This window comes from Mesitornis unicolor, unplaced genomic scaffold, assembly GCF_000695765.1.
Source record: "Mesitornis unicolor isolate BGI_N332 unplaced genomic scaffold, ASM69576v1 scaffold2089, whole genome shotgun sequence".
NCBI classification, from domain to species: Eukaryota; Metazoa; Chordata; class Aves; order Mesitornithiformes; family Mesitornithidae; genus Mesitornis; species Mesitornis unicolor.
In genome coordinates this window covers 32,642-50,902 of record NW_010209025.1, presented here as the reverse complement: position 1 = coordinate 50,902, position 18,261 = coordinate 32,642, and the positions used below count along the sequence as shown (strand labels likewise).

The window sequence follows — 18,261 nt, the reverse complement described above, 5'->3', positions numbered from 1 at the left end:
AAAACATTTCAGAAAATTGTACTGGGTGGATGCCTACAAAGATTGTCTCTATGTCTCTGAACTTGATGGAAGATTCCGGAAAAGACTGGTGGATCGCTGTGTGGATGCCAACAACACTTTCTGCTTTCAGTACCCCAGAGCAATTGTTGTTCATCCAAAATACGGGTATGACATTTCGAGAGTGCTTTTCCTTTCTTTTCCAAAAAGTCTTGCACTGTCTCTGAAAATCTGAAAAAACTTTTGGCTGCCTACAGTTAGATTTTCATGGCGTTAGATCTTAGTTGCAGCTTAGGAAAAATAGTAGCTTGCCTTTTGTAGGTATGCATGCAGGGCTGTCAGGTATCATTGAAAGTGGAATTTGGTTCCATGTGGACAAGGAAGTTTTGGTTGCAAGGCTAAGAAGGCTGATAGACGTGTGTGTGATTGATGGGCGGTGGGGCTGCCAGTTGTGTTCTTCGAGGACAACTGTGATCACACAATTGTCTGCCGTAGCAGTTAAAGTAACAAATACGTTAACGTTTTTCTTCCTCAATCTCTGCTTTAGTTCTGTTGCAGGAAATATTATATCTGAGATGTAGCTTCTAATACTTCAACATATTCTTACTGCAATCCTAACTATAAGTATTTATTTGAACAGACAGATTTACTGGACAGACTGGGCAGATCGAGCCTATATTGGACGAGCGGGCATGGATGGCAAGGAGAAGACGGTGATTATCTCTACAAAGTTAGAGTGGCCCAATGGACTCACCATAGATTACACCAATGACAAGCTCTACTGGGCAGATGCCCATCTAAATTACATTGAGTACGTACGCAGAAAAGAATTAAACAGCTGAACGTCTGATTGCAGTGGTAGCATTTATAGATGCTGTGAGCATCGTATGTGTTTCTACCCACTGACTCTATGAGAAACCGGAGTCAGGAGGTCTGCAGTAGTAGGTGATACGAATCACTAGATGACACAGTAGCCTAGTTCCTGTGTTTGCATCCTATGTCCCGCTGGAAGTGGTCCAAAAACTATAGTGAAAAGATGCAGTCTGTACGTGAATGTGCCACTTCTGTAGGTGTACAACCTTAACCAAAGCAAAACTGAGTATAAAGTAAATATTTTTTCCGATTCTCTTCTTTCTGCCAATAGATAAGAGTTGAACTTTGACTAAACCAGTTATGGGCTAGTAAAATAGTGTACAAATCATTAGATCTCTGAACATCTGTCCATAGGTATGACGTGGAATTTCCCGTTAGCGTATGGGTTTCTTTGGTTAATTAAGAAAAATCCTTTAATTGCTTATAGTGTTAGAAAATTTCCACTTAAATATCAGTGAACATGAATAACTAGCATTCTGGTTCTTGTCGAGGCATTGAAATATTTTAGAAACAATCCTTTGTATTTATATCAGTATTAATGTTTGTATTCATATTTACATGTACGTTTAGATTTATATTTACTTCTATTCTTTCATTCTTCCAGCAGTCTTTTCTATGCTGAAGTGTTAAAAATGTCTTTTTAAAAATGTATATTAATTATACGTGTATATATATATATGTTTCTCTATCTCTTTCTTTCTTGTATTTCATCATTTCCCCCTATAGCGAGGTGATGGTAAAAATATAAGATCTTATTCAAGTTACCTCATCAGAAGAGGGTCTAAATCAGAAATATGCATAATATTTAGAAAATTAAGAGGCCTATTATTAAGTGTTCCATTAGCAATCAGAATGATCCAGGCAAGCTAGTCTCCCATGTGACAAAAATAACTTGCTGTAAGGTAGTAAATGTGTAAAATGTCATTGGACAAGCTGATATGCGTCTGTGGGAAGACTTTACGTTTCAGTGGATGTTCCTTATGCCATTTATTTGCCTAAAATATTCTGGTTTAGTTTCCTGCATATCTTAAAATGGATTTGCTATCGTTAGGGACTAAAGAAGCTGCAGTTCCACATTGCCTGATCCTGGTCACCAATCATGAAGCACCGTAGGCATGCATGATAAGGATGCGAAGATGTTTTAGCGTTTATCTGAGTGTTTTGCTCATATTTTTCTCTGTGTAGGTACTCCGACCTGGATGGACATCATCGTCACACAGTGTATGATGGGACTTTACCTCATCCCTTTGCAATAACAGTTTTTGAAGACACGATATATTGGACTGACTGGAACACAAGAACAGTTGAAAAGGGGAATAAATATGACGGATCAGAGAGGGCTGTTCTTGTGAACACCACACATCGGCCGTTTGACATCCATGTGTACCATCCATACAGACAGCCATTTGGTGAGAAAACAGAATTACACTTGCATTTGGAGGGTCAGCTGTTACCCAGAGACTGGTTGTGAGGGGTCCTGAGTGCACTCGGCTTTTGTCTTTGCTGAGGGGAATAAAATGTACAGAATAAATGTGGCCCTCTGCTTTACATTTATTAATTGCCTTTTCTTTGAATAGCAGTGACTGAAAATGCATAATTTTAAATTAGTTTTTAAAATGTCATGGCTTAGTAGCATACATTTCCTGTATGTGAAATAATATGTATTTCTCTCACTAAATGCCTACTTATCTATGTTTTGTTTTTCAACTTGCTACATTTAAGCTTTTAACACAGTATTGGAGGAATCTGTTGTAGATTGGGACCTTTGCGTCCTGAGTTTTGCCAAGTATGGTAATATTTATTCTTCTGTTTTACCAGTTAGTAATCCTTGTGGCACGAACAACGGTGGCTGTTCCCATCTTTGTCTAATAAAAGCTGGTGGTCAAGGTTATTCCTGTGAATGTCCCGATAACTTCATGATAGTGGAGTTCGGCAGTACCGCCCACTGCCTTCCAATGTGCTCTAGCACCCAGTTTCTCTGTGCAGACACTGAGAGGTAAGTCCACTGCTCACCATGTTTTTCCAATGCCGTTTTAAGGATGTGTTTTACAGTTTAGTCTCTTCAAAAGGGTGTGAAATTAGAGATTCCTTCTGCTCTCACTATGAGTTTGTGGTGTGCTTGCAAAGACAAAGCCAGGACTAAACAGGCATGTATTTTGGAAAAATACTTCTAGACTGATTGTTTAAGTATTTTTTTCCTCTTCTTCGTGCCGTATGACATTTCTAATGTAGCAAATTTGGGTAGTGAGAAACACGTGCCTCCAGAAGCCATTTCCAGTTGAATTCACAAACCCGGAGCCTTCTTTGATGTTTTGTAACTCTTTTTACAAGGTATCTGTTTCTGCCAAATGTATGCTGCCTGCCATGGGCCCAGGAAAGCCACTGAGCTTAAGGGTCATGTTTCTGACACTTTTCTGAGGCAACAGCAGTAAGGGGAGAGGAGTGCTGATATAAGAGCTAGTGTGCTAATATTGTATTACCCTGCAGCCTGTGAGGCAGATGTGCTTATTGGGTGGCCTTCGTTGCAATGATAATCCCTAGTGAAATTCTTGTGCTAAAGTTCAAATGAATTATTAAAATGTTACCTCATTAAAAATCCAACTGATGATTGGATTAAGAAGCTTGAGAGATGGTTACCACAAATATACATAAAAATTAAATCCTTATTAATTTGCTGTGAACTTCCTTGTAGAGGCCCACCAGTATGATCTGTTTCTCATGACACCATTGTGTATTCTGGCTTACGTTGTTAGCGTTTGACATATGAAACAGAAGACATGTAATTCAAGATGTCTTGGAAGTTTCAAGAAATAACACTGAGACGAAAGTGTCTTCTGTGCTGTAGAGGGATGGTTGTATATCTGTAGAGACATATCAACAATGAAAACACTGTTTCTTCTTTGTAGGTGTATTCCTATCTGGTGGAAATGCGATGGACAGAGGGACTGTCGAGATGGCTCTGATGAGCCCCCTACCTGTCCACACCGATACTGTCCTGTTGGTCAGTTCCAGTGCAATGATGGGAACTGCACAAGTCCACATTTCTTGTGCAATACCCAGCCAGATTGCCATGACAGATCAGATGAAGATCCTGTACTTTGTGGTAAGTTACAACTAACAAGTGTAAGTGTTTTTTCAGTACAAAACATGTAAGCTATGTATATAAATTTCACAGTCATTAGCCCCTTTTTCACTGGTGAAAAGGTGAGGTAGACACAGTCTTTTCTAGCCTTGCACCTGCTAGAGCAATTCATCTCAGTGCAAAAACAGGGTGAAGGAGAGCAAAAATGTACTATATCAAAACATAAACATTTTCTGTACCTTTGAGACAGATTTGCACTGGTGTAAATTACAATGTGAGGTATAAAATACTAGAAGCAAGACCCACTTAATTTTATTCTGAGTAAAACCATGGTGAGTATGAGGAAGCTAAGTCTTCCTAATGCCCAGGTCAGTCTACCAGGTGTGCTGATTTTCCCTGTATTCTGGAGCCTAACGTGATGGGACAAAATTATTTCACCCTCTGCATTGCACAAAATCCAGTGCATGTGGGAAGATTTGTTTTGGAGAGCTGTTTGTGATGGCAGTATTTTAGAAATGTAGCTTAATTATGCTTGTGGAATAATGCTATTTCCTTAAAAACCAGTCTTATTCCACATACTTAGGTTCTAAAACGTGTGTCCTTAGCTTTCTTTTTGATAATAATGTAGTTGTGACAGTTGCAGGCTATAAAGGGGAGGTGGTAGTGGGGAAAGCAGTGTGGCTGTATCATTGATAGTTTCATTACCTTCCATTAACAAAGTGTTTCTAACAATGACAGAATTAAATGAAATGTCAATTTTATTTGAGTTTCAAATAGCTAAGCTCCTACGTGTGGCACAGGTGAATACTGAGTAAGTAGAAATGTGGCAGCTGCATGATGTGTCAGTGGTTTTAACATACTGGGTATCATAAAAGTCAGTTTAGGTCTATATAATTCCTTCTTCTCATCTCACACGTGGGAACAGAGTCCTGTAGTCTAGAAAAATGCATGGATATTATAATGTACTCTGTTTTTCTTGAACAGTTCAGCAGCATATGTAAAAAAAGGATGAGGGCAGCATCCAGTGAGACAAAGTCTGGAAGCAGGGCGCAGTGTTGACTCCTATTTTCATACACCTCCAGAGCTCCCCTAGTTTGCGAGCACTGCTGATAGCAGCTTCCAGTGCTTTGTCCTTTGGGAGCAGAGACTGTACATTTATAGGTTGTGGAGCTGATATTAGCATAGTCTTCTGCTAAGTTTTCTGACATACTCATTGACAGTGAGAGGAACAGGCTCATCAGGCCTGTTAGTGTACATCTGTTAGCATGGCCAGAGCCACGATGTAACTTGACTCCTCTGCAAAGTGAATGGGAGCCCCTGCCTCAATGATGTTTGAATGTTGCGTTTAGTCCCCTCTGCTGTAGGAGAAGATAGTATCTGTCTCACTCCTGGAAAAATTTAGTGCCTTAGTGAGCTTGTCCGAAGATGCCCATGGGAAATGTGCCGTTAGAAATATGTACCTTAACTGGGCAAGTGAATGTGATGTTTTAAATTTTTACTGACTTTCTTTTTGGCATTTGATGTGGATGCAACTGCTCTGTTGACATAACCACAGCAGACCTTTCCTGTATGTTTCAGTATCCTAACAGCAATTTGTATTCTTTCAGCTAATCACCAGTGTGAAACTCATCAGTGGCAGTGTGCCAATAAACGCTGTATCCCAGAAGCCTGGCAGTGTGATAGAGAGGATGACTGTGGTGACAACTCGGATGAAGATAGTACTCACTGTGCCAGTAGAACCTGCCCCCCAGGCCAGTTTAAATGTGACAATGGCCGCTGCATCCCACAGTCCTGGAAGTGTGATGTGGATGATGACTGTGGTGATAACTCCGATGAGCCATTCCATGAATGCAGTAAGCACACAGTAGTAGCAAGCTCCCTACATTATAGCACACCAATAGCAGAGCAAACCGCATTACTTAATTTTCCTGAGGTTGAAAATTTATTGGAAAGGAATGTTTTCTGCAAGCTAATTGCAATCATGTAGTAAAGAGTGTTAAAAAACGTAGAGGCAATGTTATAATTTACTATTTTCTTAATCCTGAAGGAGAGAAAGCTCATTTATGTCAGATTATTAAGAGCTGGCAGTAAGTCACTCTGACGTGCTTGGTGCTAGCAGCATCCTTTACTTGGCCTCTAACAACGCTTTGTAAAAATGATACATGCTGAGCTGTTGTCTATGTGAAAGCAGCGAATGCCAGTTCACTGATTTTTGTTTGGAACGTGACATGTCTCACACTTCTTACAAAAACAAAGTTTCATTTCTTGAAGCTTAAGTTTCTCATGGTGACAGGCATATGATTTGCAAACAAGAGCTTAAAAGGAGAACAAATGCAGAGCACAGTGTAGTTTAAGAGCAGGAGTTTCCTGTGTGCTCCAGCATATCTCTAAGTCACTGGCCATCTGGAAGAACTTGTTTGACCAAGTTTTGTGATCTGAGGGCAAGCTGTCTTCTCTGGTTTCCAGGTTTGGGGCTTCTGTTACCACTGTTACCAGCTCTAAGTACTTCAGGGAAAAGCACACTGAACGTCATTTGAACCCGTCATGAGTTTGTAGCATATGCAGAATACAAGCAGCATAGATTGGAAAAAAATAGTAAAATAAAATATGTCTAATGCTTTCTCTTTTACAACACTGAAGTTAGAAAGTAGCTTGTTTTAGTAGAAATAATTGGCTATAAATCATAACAGATCTTGAAAGGCAGAATAGCAAGGAGGACAGTGTAACGGCTGAGTAACGCTACTGACTTTGACAATTGCCTCTTTCAGTGGGCCCTGCGTACCGGTGTGACAATCACACACAGTTCAGCTGTAGAACCAACTATCGCTGCATACCGCTGTGGGCAGTGTGCAATGGAAACGATGACTGCCGAGACAACAGTGATGAACAAGGCTGTGGTATGTTTGGAGAAAGTAACCTAAACATAGCTTTGTACCTAAAACATTTCTCCAATTATCTTGGTTTTCTTGAAAGTCTTCATTAATAATGTACCTGGGCGTATTTTGTTGAGATCAGTTAATTACCCTGGAAGTTACTTGTCTTTAGGAAAAATTCTGTGTGCAGCAATTCATTGTGCAGCTTACACATTTATGAGCTCTGAAGATCAGGATTTTATCATTTTGCCCAATATGTCATCAGATGAAACAGGAAATACTTTTACTTGAGCTGAACTATTGTAGACAATTAAAGCTGTCAGTGTTTTCTACATTTACTTAACTTACCTCCTGTGCTGGTGAAGTGATCAGTGTGGGAAGTATGATGATGCTTGCCCAGACCCTTGCATTTCTGCTGAAATCTCTCACACACTTATACATCAAGCTGAGAGGGCATCAAATCACTGTATCAGAACCAGAAAAGACTTGAAAGTGTAACACACCATGAGGTCGAGATGCCATCCTTTGACAGTACTGAGTTTATGTTTTTATGTTTCAGTCTCAGTTCTATATAGTTATTTCAGCTGTTTCTTTATCACTTCTCTATTACTTGGCCCGGTTTGTGGCATGAACGTCTGTCTCCTTCCATTACCGTCTGTGCATTCCGCCTTATCCAAAGACTGTGCTAATGTGTGCTGTTTTGTTGACAAATTATCCACGCTGCAGAGGAGATGACTTGCAATCCTTTTGGAGACTTCCGTTGCGACAACCACCGATGTATCCCATTGCGCTGGAAGTGTGATGGAGATAATGACTGTGGAGATAACTCTGACGAGCACAACTGCAGTGAGTTATTTTTTGGCTGTCATGATATAGTCCAGCTTTTGCCTCAACTATCCTTCTATTTCATATGAGAACGTGGCAGACAGCTCTTATTCCACTCTTTTACACTATAAACTTTCTTTTCTTTCCTGAAATATGACAGTCATGTCACAAGGGAGCGTTTTGATTACATAAAACCACTGGTAATTCCAGTCATCACAATAACACAAATTCCTGTTTTCCACTGAGAAGTGCCATTTGAATTCTGCCCTGTGTGCAAATGTAGTAATATTATATCGTTCCTTAAAAAATGAGAATGGATTGTTTTTTTTTCCCCATTTGGAACAAACATTCCTGTATAATTCTGTGATGAACCAAAATCCATAAGGAATTTCCTTTTCTTTTTAATGTCAAGAGGGACGTAGCATGTTTAACAAAATTAAAGGTTATTGAGGGGAATGCTGTTCTAACGTACTTTAGTTTTAAGGCTTATACCGCACTGCCTGCCCATATTACTTTTGTCTGGTTTAATGAGACAGATGTGGGTGTTCACATCTACATCTGGGAAACTCTTCATATTTGTACATTCGTTTTAAATGAAGGTCCTCGTGAATGCACAGAAAGTGAGTTCCGCTGTGACAATCTGCGCTGCGTTCCTTCCCGGTGGATCTGCGATCACGATGATGATTGTGAAGACAATTCAGATGAACGTGACTGTGGTGCGTATTGTCTGGATGCTACCTCTTAAATGTCCACGCTTTTGTTTCTAATTTGATAAATTGTTCTGCCAAGTTACCTTTTGTGGGAAGCATCTTTCATGGAGTAATATTGACCAGATCACTGTAGTCATTCCACCAAATGTAGAGGATACCACAGACCCTTGCATGGTCTGGGATCTTGCAGCATTTTTAAGATGTTGTTCTCAAAAAGTAAACACTTCTTCTGGATTTGAACAAGATGACATTTCAGCAGTTAATTCTGAATCTTTTCAGAGCTGAGGACCTGCCACCCAGGTTATTTCCAGTGTGATAGTGGACACTGTGTTGCAGAGCGCTTCAGATGTGATGGAAATGCAGACTGCCTTGATTTCTCTGATGAAGCAACTTGTCGTGAGTTTCAAGCTTTGCAGTTGGTGCTTATTGAGCTCACTTCCAGAAAGATTTACACTTTTCTTTCTCTTTGGTGAGATGACTCCTTAGAAGTACAGAGTTCTGCAACACTCGGTGATGTCAGTATAAGTTCAGGATAGATATAGTATTTTGAATCAGATTTTTGTCTTACACTGTAAACACATTCCTAATGCGAGGAAATTAATGTGTTTACAAGGTCCAGCAGAAGATACCCATGGGATCAAATGTCTCACAAGACAAGATCTACTGTTTAAGGTGTACCGTATTCTAACAAGGTTTTGTAATGGGGTTGCTTTTTATAATGCTCAAAGGTGTGTATAGTTTCCTAGAGCAGCAGTGAAACCAAGGAAGTAAAATACTTTTTGGTTTCTGTCTTCCTTCTGAATATTGATCTGTTGTGAAAAAATGTCTGTACACTGTAGCTTGTATGGAGCTCCAGCTCCAGCTTCTTACCCAGAAAGTACTGTTCCCAGTCAGAATGCAGATATCACCTCTGTGCTCTATGCTGGCTGACACTGGTTTTTTAGATGGTATTGAAGCATTGGTTCTGACTTATATGTTCAAATTATCTTAGGCTTCAGTACTCAGGACAATTCCTTTCTCTTCATGTTGGTATCAGGACAGTTCTGTACATCTTCCTGTGTATCTGATTTTAACACCTGTGCTTTAAGTAAGAAGCAGCATCTGCACAGCAGGACCTTTATTTTTCTGGTGGTAGCCACATCCTGTAACGTACATTACAACAGTACATCTATAGGACCTAATTTACACAACATCAGCTGTTCTTAAAGGGAGGGAAAATGTATATGAGAAGCCATTGAAAGGGCACGGGTATGGTTTATTATGGTGGTTGGAAGAGTCATATTTTGGGTTTCTCATTGCTCTAGGTCAGTTTTTTCCACAGCTTTTAGGGAATCTGGAATTTTATTTCTTTTTTACTGGACCAACATGAGTCCTTTTGGAGTTGGGTATCTTGGCTACTTCTGTCATTCACATCAGGGGCCAGTGACCTTTGTTACTGAACTTGATTTGTCAGTAACAAATTCAAGTAGCATTTGTTAAATTAATGACAGTTTATTTTTAAAAGCCTCTGGGAGTAATGTATGTTGGTTCACTGTTCGTTCAAACCTGAATTAATTACTTTATAGCTACCAAGAAGTCCTCAGTCCTTGCAGTCTCTTGCTGTGGTGGATCTTTGCAGTGCCTCATATTATAGCTCCTGCTATTGAAAAAAGGGTATTGAAAAGATAATATAGGGCTGTGCTGAATATTTTTCTGGAAAACATAAACTTTTAATTGTGAATGAGAACATGATCATTTTCTTTTCTTCAGCAACACGGTATCCTAATGGTACATACTGTCCCCCCATGCTGTTTGAATGTAAAAACCATGTCTGTATTCAGCCATACTGGAAGTGTGATGGTGATAATGACTGTGGAGATGACTCTGATGAAGAACTTCACCTTTGCCGTAAGCAAGAAAAGTTATATTAAAATGAACAATATGTGTAATAAAATCTCTAATCACAACAGAGAGAACAATTAGGAAATAAATATTTTATTTTCACTGGATATTCTCACAGACTTAATTCAGTATGAGTGCTGAGAATTTTCCTTCATATGCAAGTTCACTTCATCTTCCTACAGTGTGTAGGAAGATTTCCTTAAACAAATCTAGAAACCTCAGTGTTATACGGAGTCATAGGATATTCCTTTGGCCAAAGATGATGTCCTGACAAATAGTGTAATGTCCTAACATGTAATCACCAAAATGTGGAGAAAATGTTCTTTTGGGTCTGAATGCCTCCACGCCTTTTGAAATATGGGAAACCTATAAATGTTACCGGGTGAAAGTGTTTGGGACGATTTGTGACTCAATGGCGTGAAGTGTCAAAGTGTGGCTGACCTGATCTCTGTGGTTTCAGTGGACATTGCCTGTGAGTCGCCGTTCCGATTCCGATGTGAGAACAATCGCTGCATATACAGCCATGAGCTGTGCAACCAGGAGGATGACTGCGGGGATGGAAGCGATGAGAAAGAGGAGCACTGTATGTTTACACAAAATTGAGCAGCAAATTCAATAATCGTGATGTGCTTAATGTTTAATAATACCAAATGACTATAAAATTGACAAAAATTAAACATAAATTATGAAAGCTAGAGCTCAGTATGGAATAATTGGAACTGTGGTTATTGGTGTTACGGATTTGCAGTTTTCCATACCATAGCAAAAATCAGCAAACGTTTGTCAGAAAAGTAGGGCATGATTTTAAACTGCACTTAAAATAAGGCAGAAGAGTTTGGCTGGATTGTAAAATAAGGATGGGATGGATAGCTGGGACTTTTAAAATATAGAAACAGGTACTTTTGACTCTATGGCACTGTATGCACTTAGGAACAGAATTGGTGGTCTTTAGGCCCCAGTCCTGCAGAAGCTCTGTTAATATTAAATACTTTTTTGTCGTCAGAGAACTTACACAGTTCTCATTAACTATGTTGATTTTTCGTTTTCCCAAGTTTAATCATATTTTTGTTTGCTTAATGATATTATTCGCTGGCTTTATTGTACAATATTCTTAATGGTTTACTAATATCTCAATAACCTCTTGAAGTCTGCAGGAGATGTATGAAGTGTGTCGTTAAAGTGAATTTATAGATTGGCACTACGAAAAAGAAAAATCAATCAACTGTTAACAAGAAAAATTTACCTTTTGTCTTTATAAAATGGAGGGGCCTCTTTCGGTTCATGGGGATGTGCCTGGAAGTCAGGAGGCCTCGGTTAGAGTTTTAGCTTCCTACAGATGTTCAAAGTCACTGCAGTCATTGCTTCACCAGATTCCTCAGTATGAATGTAGAATGATGCTGTCTGTTGGTACTGCAGAGCAGTATGGAGTGAGGACTATTTTTCTTCTTGACTATAGGTAGAGACCCAACCCCAAGACCTTGTACAGCTGAAGAATTCAAGTGCAGTAATGGAAATTGTATTCCTCTACATTATGTCTGTGACAATTATGATGACTGTGGAGACCATTTTGATGAAATGGGCTGCAGTAAGTACTAATATCAATAGAAAACAAAATCAGAAAGCTATTGAAATAAACATTTTTGAAACTGATAACAATACGTGTTTCTTCTTAAACAGCGTAGTAAGAAGTATTGAATTTTAATTAACCTGTGCTAGGATTATCCAATTAGCCATAACAATGTCTTCTGTTTTCCTTCTTTTGGAGTATTTAAAAGACGAGTAGATATGGCACTTAGGGACATGATTTAGTGAGAATTGACAGTGATATGTTTATGGTAGGACTCAATGATCTTAAAGAAATTTTCCAACCTAAATGGTTCTATGATTCCATGAAATTCAGTGCTCCGGGCAGTCCTTTTTAGGCTTAGAGCATTTATGCATCGCAAAAAAGGCTTTGATCTTGGTTTTGATCTTGTTTTGAAATGGGTTGCATTATGGAAGCAAGAACATCCAGATTTTTCAATCAAAATCACAATAGACCAACTTACAGAATTATTCATGGGCAGATTCTGAACTGATACAGGTTGCTCTAGCCCTGTTAAAAACAAAAGTATATTGAGATGCTTCTATTTTCCTGTTTACAGATGTGACCACAGAATTCTGTAAGAACAGCCAGTCCTTGGGTTGAGGACCCCCTCAGATCCTCTGAACAACTTCTGCTAACTTTGCATTATAAATTTACTAGCATCCCTTTAGATGCAAAAGCTTTGACTTGAACTTTGAGGCAAGAGAGGGAGAGTATTCTTCTGTGATCTGGAAAAAAAATAATTTCCAACTTTTTATATGAGTATATAGGCAGCTGCAGAGTGATAATATGAGCACGTATTTGCAATTTCAATTTGTCAGGCTTTGATGGCTTTGAGTGTAAGTGTGCCAAATGGTGCACTGCTGATTTGTAATCCAGCACGCTGGCAAAATGCGCATAACTCAGAAGCCTATGGTGTAGTCCTTTTTGAAGCAGCTGGTTTCTGTGTTTCACATACCATCCCAATGGTCTTTAGGTGATATAACCTAATGCAATGACTTGATGAAAACATAGAAGTATGAAGAGGATATGATGCAGTGCAAAACAGATGCCTTCTGGCAGCCAGCATTCTACTATTTGGGGATAGATGTGGATGCGTATCAGATGGTAACATTGGTAGCCTTCTCAACATCAAATACGTGTGTCACAGAAAAAATAGAATCTTTCTCTCTGTGTGTATGCAATGAATTTTTGCCTCTACATTTATACAAGATAGAGCTGTTTAATCAGCACTGGGATGTGTATGTGCAAAGGAGATAATTAGCTTAATGTAGTGTCTTTGCCATACAGCTGTGTCTTTTTCTCTTGCTCTGTCAATAGACATATATTATTTATCTTTTCTACTTATATAACAGATTTGAGCTTGAAAGTACTTTGTGTATATGTAGAGTATGTCAGAACCAAGAGAATTCTATATGTACTTTGAGAAGAGTATGATTTTCATTACCTGTTAGAGTGTATCTGTTATCTCTGACTTGCCTTTTCCACTATAAGTGTGTTTTTAAAGGGTAGTGCATTCTGTGCAAGGCTTTAGATTAGGTACAACATGAATAAGCTGTAATCTTCTCCCCAGTATCCAGATATAAATAATGTAGGGCCTGTGTTATGCATGCTAGCAATTAAGAAAATTTTTTGTTTAGCTGATAAGAAAGGACTGGGTAAGAAAGAGGTAGGTTGGCAAAGGTTGGAGTTAGTCAGGTTTCTTAAACAGTTTCTGCAGTTGCTGCCAATAAATGGTGGTACTATAGAGTGCCACTTCTCTTAAGGAAGATGAGCTCAGATGGTTATGGCTGTTATCCTGACCCTGTTCTCTTACTTTTAGAGGTTAAACGTCTGAGCTGACAGCTGTCGTGACCAGCGTTTACCGCCCTGTTCTAGTTAGTTATACCTTAGAGAATGCAAGTTCAGATTAATTCAAATTTCATTTAGAAAAGGAAAGGAAACTGATGTTGTCTACTTGAAAACCATTTTCAGTTAAAATGATCAGAATTATGACATGTCCCTCCCTGTTAACACTTTATATTTTTTTGTTGTATAATTTTTTTTCAGATCCTGGAACAGAGCGAACTTGTGCAGAAAACATCTGTGAGCATAACTGTACCAACCTGAATGAAGGGGGCTTTATCTGCTCCTGCAGGCCAGGGTACAAGGCCAGTGAAACGAACCGGAACTCCTGTGATGGTATTTCCAGTCTTCTAAACATCTTCTCACTGAGCAGTGTTCAGTGACCGGTCATTTCACCATTCTAACATGACTACCCATATTTCCATTCTAACAGGATTTTTATACATTTAGCAGATGCTTCCTAAAACGTTTTGCTGCTGAATCATGTTTTCTAACATGCAGGCCTCATTCAACACAGTTCAGACTCACTTTAAGCTTTTGGTGGCTGTATGTGTATGTTTTTGCTTTACTGTGTATAGCTTTTGTCATATCTTTGGAATCGGAGTGACTGAAATTTGCTGGTTGGTTGTTTTTTTTTTTCTTATTGAAATAAAACTTACTGAAGGTTGTATTTGCCTTCTGTTCTGCTCCAGAGCAATACATTAAAGGCCTATTGTGCCATATTTTTGCCCTGGTTATATGCAGATAAAATATGGTGAGGAGTCAGACCATTGTTCATGGCCATGAAATGTAGTAACTTTGCAGTTACCACTTCAGTATGTTTTGACAAGAAACAACAAACGTCTGTTTGTTGCTCCCAGCTGTTGTGGACAATTTGTGTAGTTTTATTAAACGTGATCCAAGGCCACTCCTCCCTTTCCTTCCTGCTGTTACTGTTTCTGAGGACTAAGTATCTTTGCTTCAGCATTTCGAGAAGCTTTGCTCTTGCATCTCATTGTAGTCATGCCTTATCTTTTGTCTTTCCTTGGTGATTTAACACAAAAATACATGATCAAAATGTCTCTCTGAAAAGCAATTTGTTAAGCAGGAGCAATGCAATTATTGCCAATCTGTAGTTAAGATATGTTAAACTGTAAATGAGTGATGAGGAGTTCTGTTAGCAGATGCTGATGTTAAAGACCACTTATTAGGTAACTGATCTTTTAGAGTATGTGGGGAAGGGACAAACCTCCTTCTTCATGGAGTAAAGGTGACCAGCATGTGGAAGAAAGAGATTAACCTCTGGGTATCTTTTCTCTACTTACGTGTAGATATCAATGAGTGTGAAATCTTTGGAACATGCACCCAGGACTGCAAGAATTCCAAAGGAAGCTATGAGTGTTTCTGTGCAGACGGATTCAGGTCTGTGGGTGATCAACAAGGGAAGCAGTGTGCCGCTAATGGTATGTTAACCGATAGCAACACTGATTGCTACCTGTAGAGAGCCAGTACAACTTAAACTTAATGAATGTAATCCTCTCCTTTTTTGGGAAGGAGATAATGAAAACTGAACTTTATTCTGTAACGTAATATTATCTGTGTATTCCACTCATTCCATAATCAGGAATAGAAGTGCTCTGCTTGCAATTGTAAACTTTAAAAATAATAACTTGATTTGGATGCCTGCCTTCCTTTCTCCTGAAACTTTCTGCAAACAAAAACCTGCTTATCCAGTGGTTGTTACCAGAAGGAAGTTAATGTTGCCCACTCCTGAAGTGTAGGTTCTCTCAACAGAATAATGTATCAGAGAAAGTTACATTAAACTGGTACAAACCAAAGGTGGTTTGATGGCAGATTGCCATTCATTGGTCATGGACTGATGCACACAAACAGAAGGACTTTAGCCAATGCTTAACTTCAATCATTAGCTTTTTATCATACTTCAGTGCAGTGATTATTACAGTGTGTGTCAGTCATGAATAGGTAGAGAGCTGATTCAGAAAATAACAGTAATAGAATAGTAATAATAAAGAGCTGAAGAAAGTAGAAAAAAGTGACAGAGCAGCAGTATTATATGACAGAAGCAATATTGTAGTTAGAAAAGTGCTTACACTTTAACAGCTTTAAGAGATACATGAGAAAAATGTGATGTGCCTAGTCAAATAGTAAAAACTTCAGAACAGAATGCCTGTGACCAAAACTACATGCTACTGAAGCTTTTGAAACCTAAAAAGAATTTGTAATATGAGAAATGATACAAGAAAAGGAGGTCTCCAGATTTCCAGTCCAGGGCCTAATTCAGCAGATATTTACTGCTGAGCACACGTGCTGTTCAGAGCTGCATCCAGCTCTGGGACCACCAGTGTAAGATGGACATGGACCTGTTGGAGTGAGTCTAGAGGAGGGCCATGAAGATGACTGAGGGCTGGGGCCCCTGTGAGGCCAGGCTGAGAGAGTTGGGGTTGTTTAGCCTAGGGAAGAGAAGGCTCGGGGGAAACCATATAGCAGCCTTCCAGTACTTAAAGAGAGCCTACAGGAAAGATGGGGAGGGACTCTATCAGGGAGTGTAGTGATAGAATGAGGGGTAACAGTTTTAAGCTGAAAAAGAGTAGATTTAGATTAGATATTAGGAAGTAATTCTTTACTGTGAGGGTGGTGAGGCACTGGCACAGGTTGCCCAGGGAAGCTGTGGATGCCCCCTCCCTGGAAGTGTTCAAGGCCAGGCTGAACAGGGCTTTGGGCAACCTGGTCTGGTGGGAGGTGTCCCTGCCCATGGCTGGGGAGTTGGACTGGATGAGCTTTAAGGTCCTTTCCAAGCCCAAACCATTCTGTGATTCGTGAGACTGGAAATACAAAAGGGCATTTGCACCTGAGTTTCTGCCTGGCTACCTCTCCATGAGTCTGTGTCGGAAATCTAGTTCTTTGAAACCCGTCATGGTCTTTATTCAGGAAGCATCTAGACACCCGAGGTTTTCAAGGCTAAGTGATAGAAGATAGCACGATTGTAGCTGCTGACGTAATGGACTTTTTTGTGCCTAAAGTTCTACTTCTCTGTATGCCCAGAACTCTACCGCTCTTTGTAGTACAAACTCACAGCACTCATAAATGAGGGTTTCCTTTACCTGTGTCTACTGCAGGCCTGATTAGCAGTCATTTTCAGAACACATATAGAATATCAGGTCCTCTTTTTCCTGTAATAGCATATACACTAGAAGTGCTGTCAACTTCTACACTGAATTGCATGTTAGGTAGAGAACAGTCACTTGCCTTATTCTCCCGTATTTGGGTGTGACTTAGAAAGGGATTGTGTTCAAATGAGCACTTCATAGGAAATTGAGCATTATTACTTGGAAAAGGCATTGGTAAATGAGATTTTCCTTTCCTGGATGAGTGCCTTGTCATTTCTCATTGGCTCTGAGATGTGATTAACGTAGGAGAAATTCTTCTCTGGAAGAAGACCTAGGGTTTAAGTCAGTGACTCCCAACTAGACTTTGTCCTTAGCAAAAGGACTGAACAATTAAATTTTCTCACCAGCAGAATCAGCCAGGTGGGACTGATACTCCCTATAGTCAAGTTATTAAGAGTATTGAAGTTTAACCCCAGATTTATCTCTGGGTAGAAGAATATTCATCTGAATATGGAGACATTAGGATGTAAAGACTTCCAAGTAGAAGAATTCAGACAGGTCCTGGCTCAAGGTACTGGCAATTTATTTGTACTTTCAAAATTGTTTCCTGTGCTTGAAGGAGGGGAGCTGAACTGCATCGTGTATAGCGGCATTCTGGTTTTGAGATGTGAGGTGGTACTATGCCAGCACTGTGATGTTTAAGAATTTTTAAGGAATTATGCCTTAATGATCACTACTGCAGGAAATGTATGGTGAAAAGGATAATACTGTCCTCAGTGGTATGCATTTTTAATTAATTTTGCAAAGCCAAGAAATCTGAATAGCTCTGAAGCGTTAGAAGTGGCCCTGTGTTCCTTCTGCTTCTTATGCAGGCAGAACTTGTGAAAACCCCAGTTTAGTTTCGACCAGGAGTGACTTCCATCTGTTTCTTCTAAAACAAGAAGTACATACAAGTAAAATTCATGATCATTTTCCAGGTAATCCTCCGTTGTTACTGCTGCCAGATAATGTGCGGATTCGAAGATACAATATCTCATCAGAACAATACTCTGACTATATTGATAACCAGGAGCGCATCCAAGCTCTGGATTATGATTGGGACCCTGAAGGGATAGGCCTGAGTGAGTATGTGTAGAACTTTAATACTCAACCGTGCAAAGGTTGGTTAAAAAAGATGCATTTCTGCAGCATAGGTATTTAGTTTATGCTGGAAATCAAAATCAGATTAGAGTATCTGGCCAGGTCTTGGCTGACTGTGTCCTTCCCCTCTTCTGCTCTTTCTTCAGCATCAGTGTGGTTGCTTTTAATGCTCTAGTTCAGTGTAGCTAGGTTTTGTTCTGTTTCTCATATTGTTTTGGTGTGAGTTCAGCTGTGGAGTTGTGGTTCTTTAGGATTATGCAGCAGTAGAGGATTGCTGTAAACAAATGCCTTTTCTTCTGCCTCTGCCGCTCCCCAAACCTGGCTCAAGTCTTGCAGGAACTAA

The 18,261-nt window shown here is 39.5% G+C and overlaps 1 protein-coding gene across 1 annotated transcript in view; it reads left to right on the top strand.

Annotated features, from left to right (window-relative positions):
- LRP2 (low density lipoprotein receptor-related protein 2) overlaps positions 1-18,261 on the top strand; it is a gene marked incomplete at its 5' end in the record, with an annotated part of 51,814 nt that overhangs the window by 17,610 nt on the left and 15,943 nt on the right. The window contains 16 exons of the mRNA XM_010192715.1: positions 13-165; positions 638-808; positions 2,056-2,279; positions 2,689-2,866; positions 3,777-3,973; positions 5,560-5,805; positions 6,721-6,849; positions 7,552-7,671; positions 8,250-8,366; positions 8,640-8,756; positions 10,110-10,247; positions 10,702-10,824; positions 11,698-11,826; positions 13,876-14,007; positions 14,982-15,113; positions 17,756-17,899. Of these exons, the coding sequence (XP_010191017.1) occupies positions 13-165; positions 638-808; positions 2,056-2,279; positions 2,689-2,866; positions 3,777-3,973; positions 5,560-5,805; positions 6,721-6,849; positions 7,552-7,671; positions 8,250-8,366; positions 8,640-8,756; positions 10,110-10,247; positions 10,702-10,824; positions 11,698-11,826; positions 13,876-14,007; positions 14,982-15,113; positions 17,756-17,899 (2,450 nt within the window). The remainder of the gene's footprint in view (positions 1-12; positions 166-637; positions 809-2,055; positions 2,280-2,688; positions 2,867-3,776; positions 3,974-5,559; positions 5,806-6,720; positions 6,850-7,551; positions 7,672-8,249; positions 8,367-8,639; positions 8,757-10,109; positions 10,248-10,701; positions 10,825-11,697; positions 11,827-13,875; positions 14,008-14,981; positions 15,114-17,755; positions 17,900-18,261) is intronic.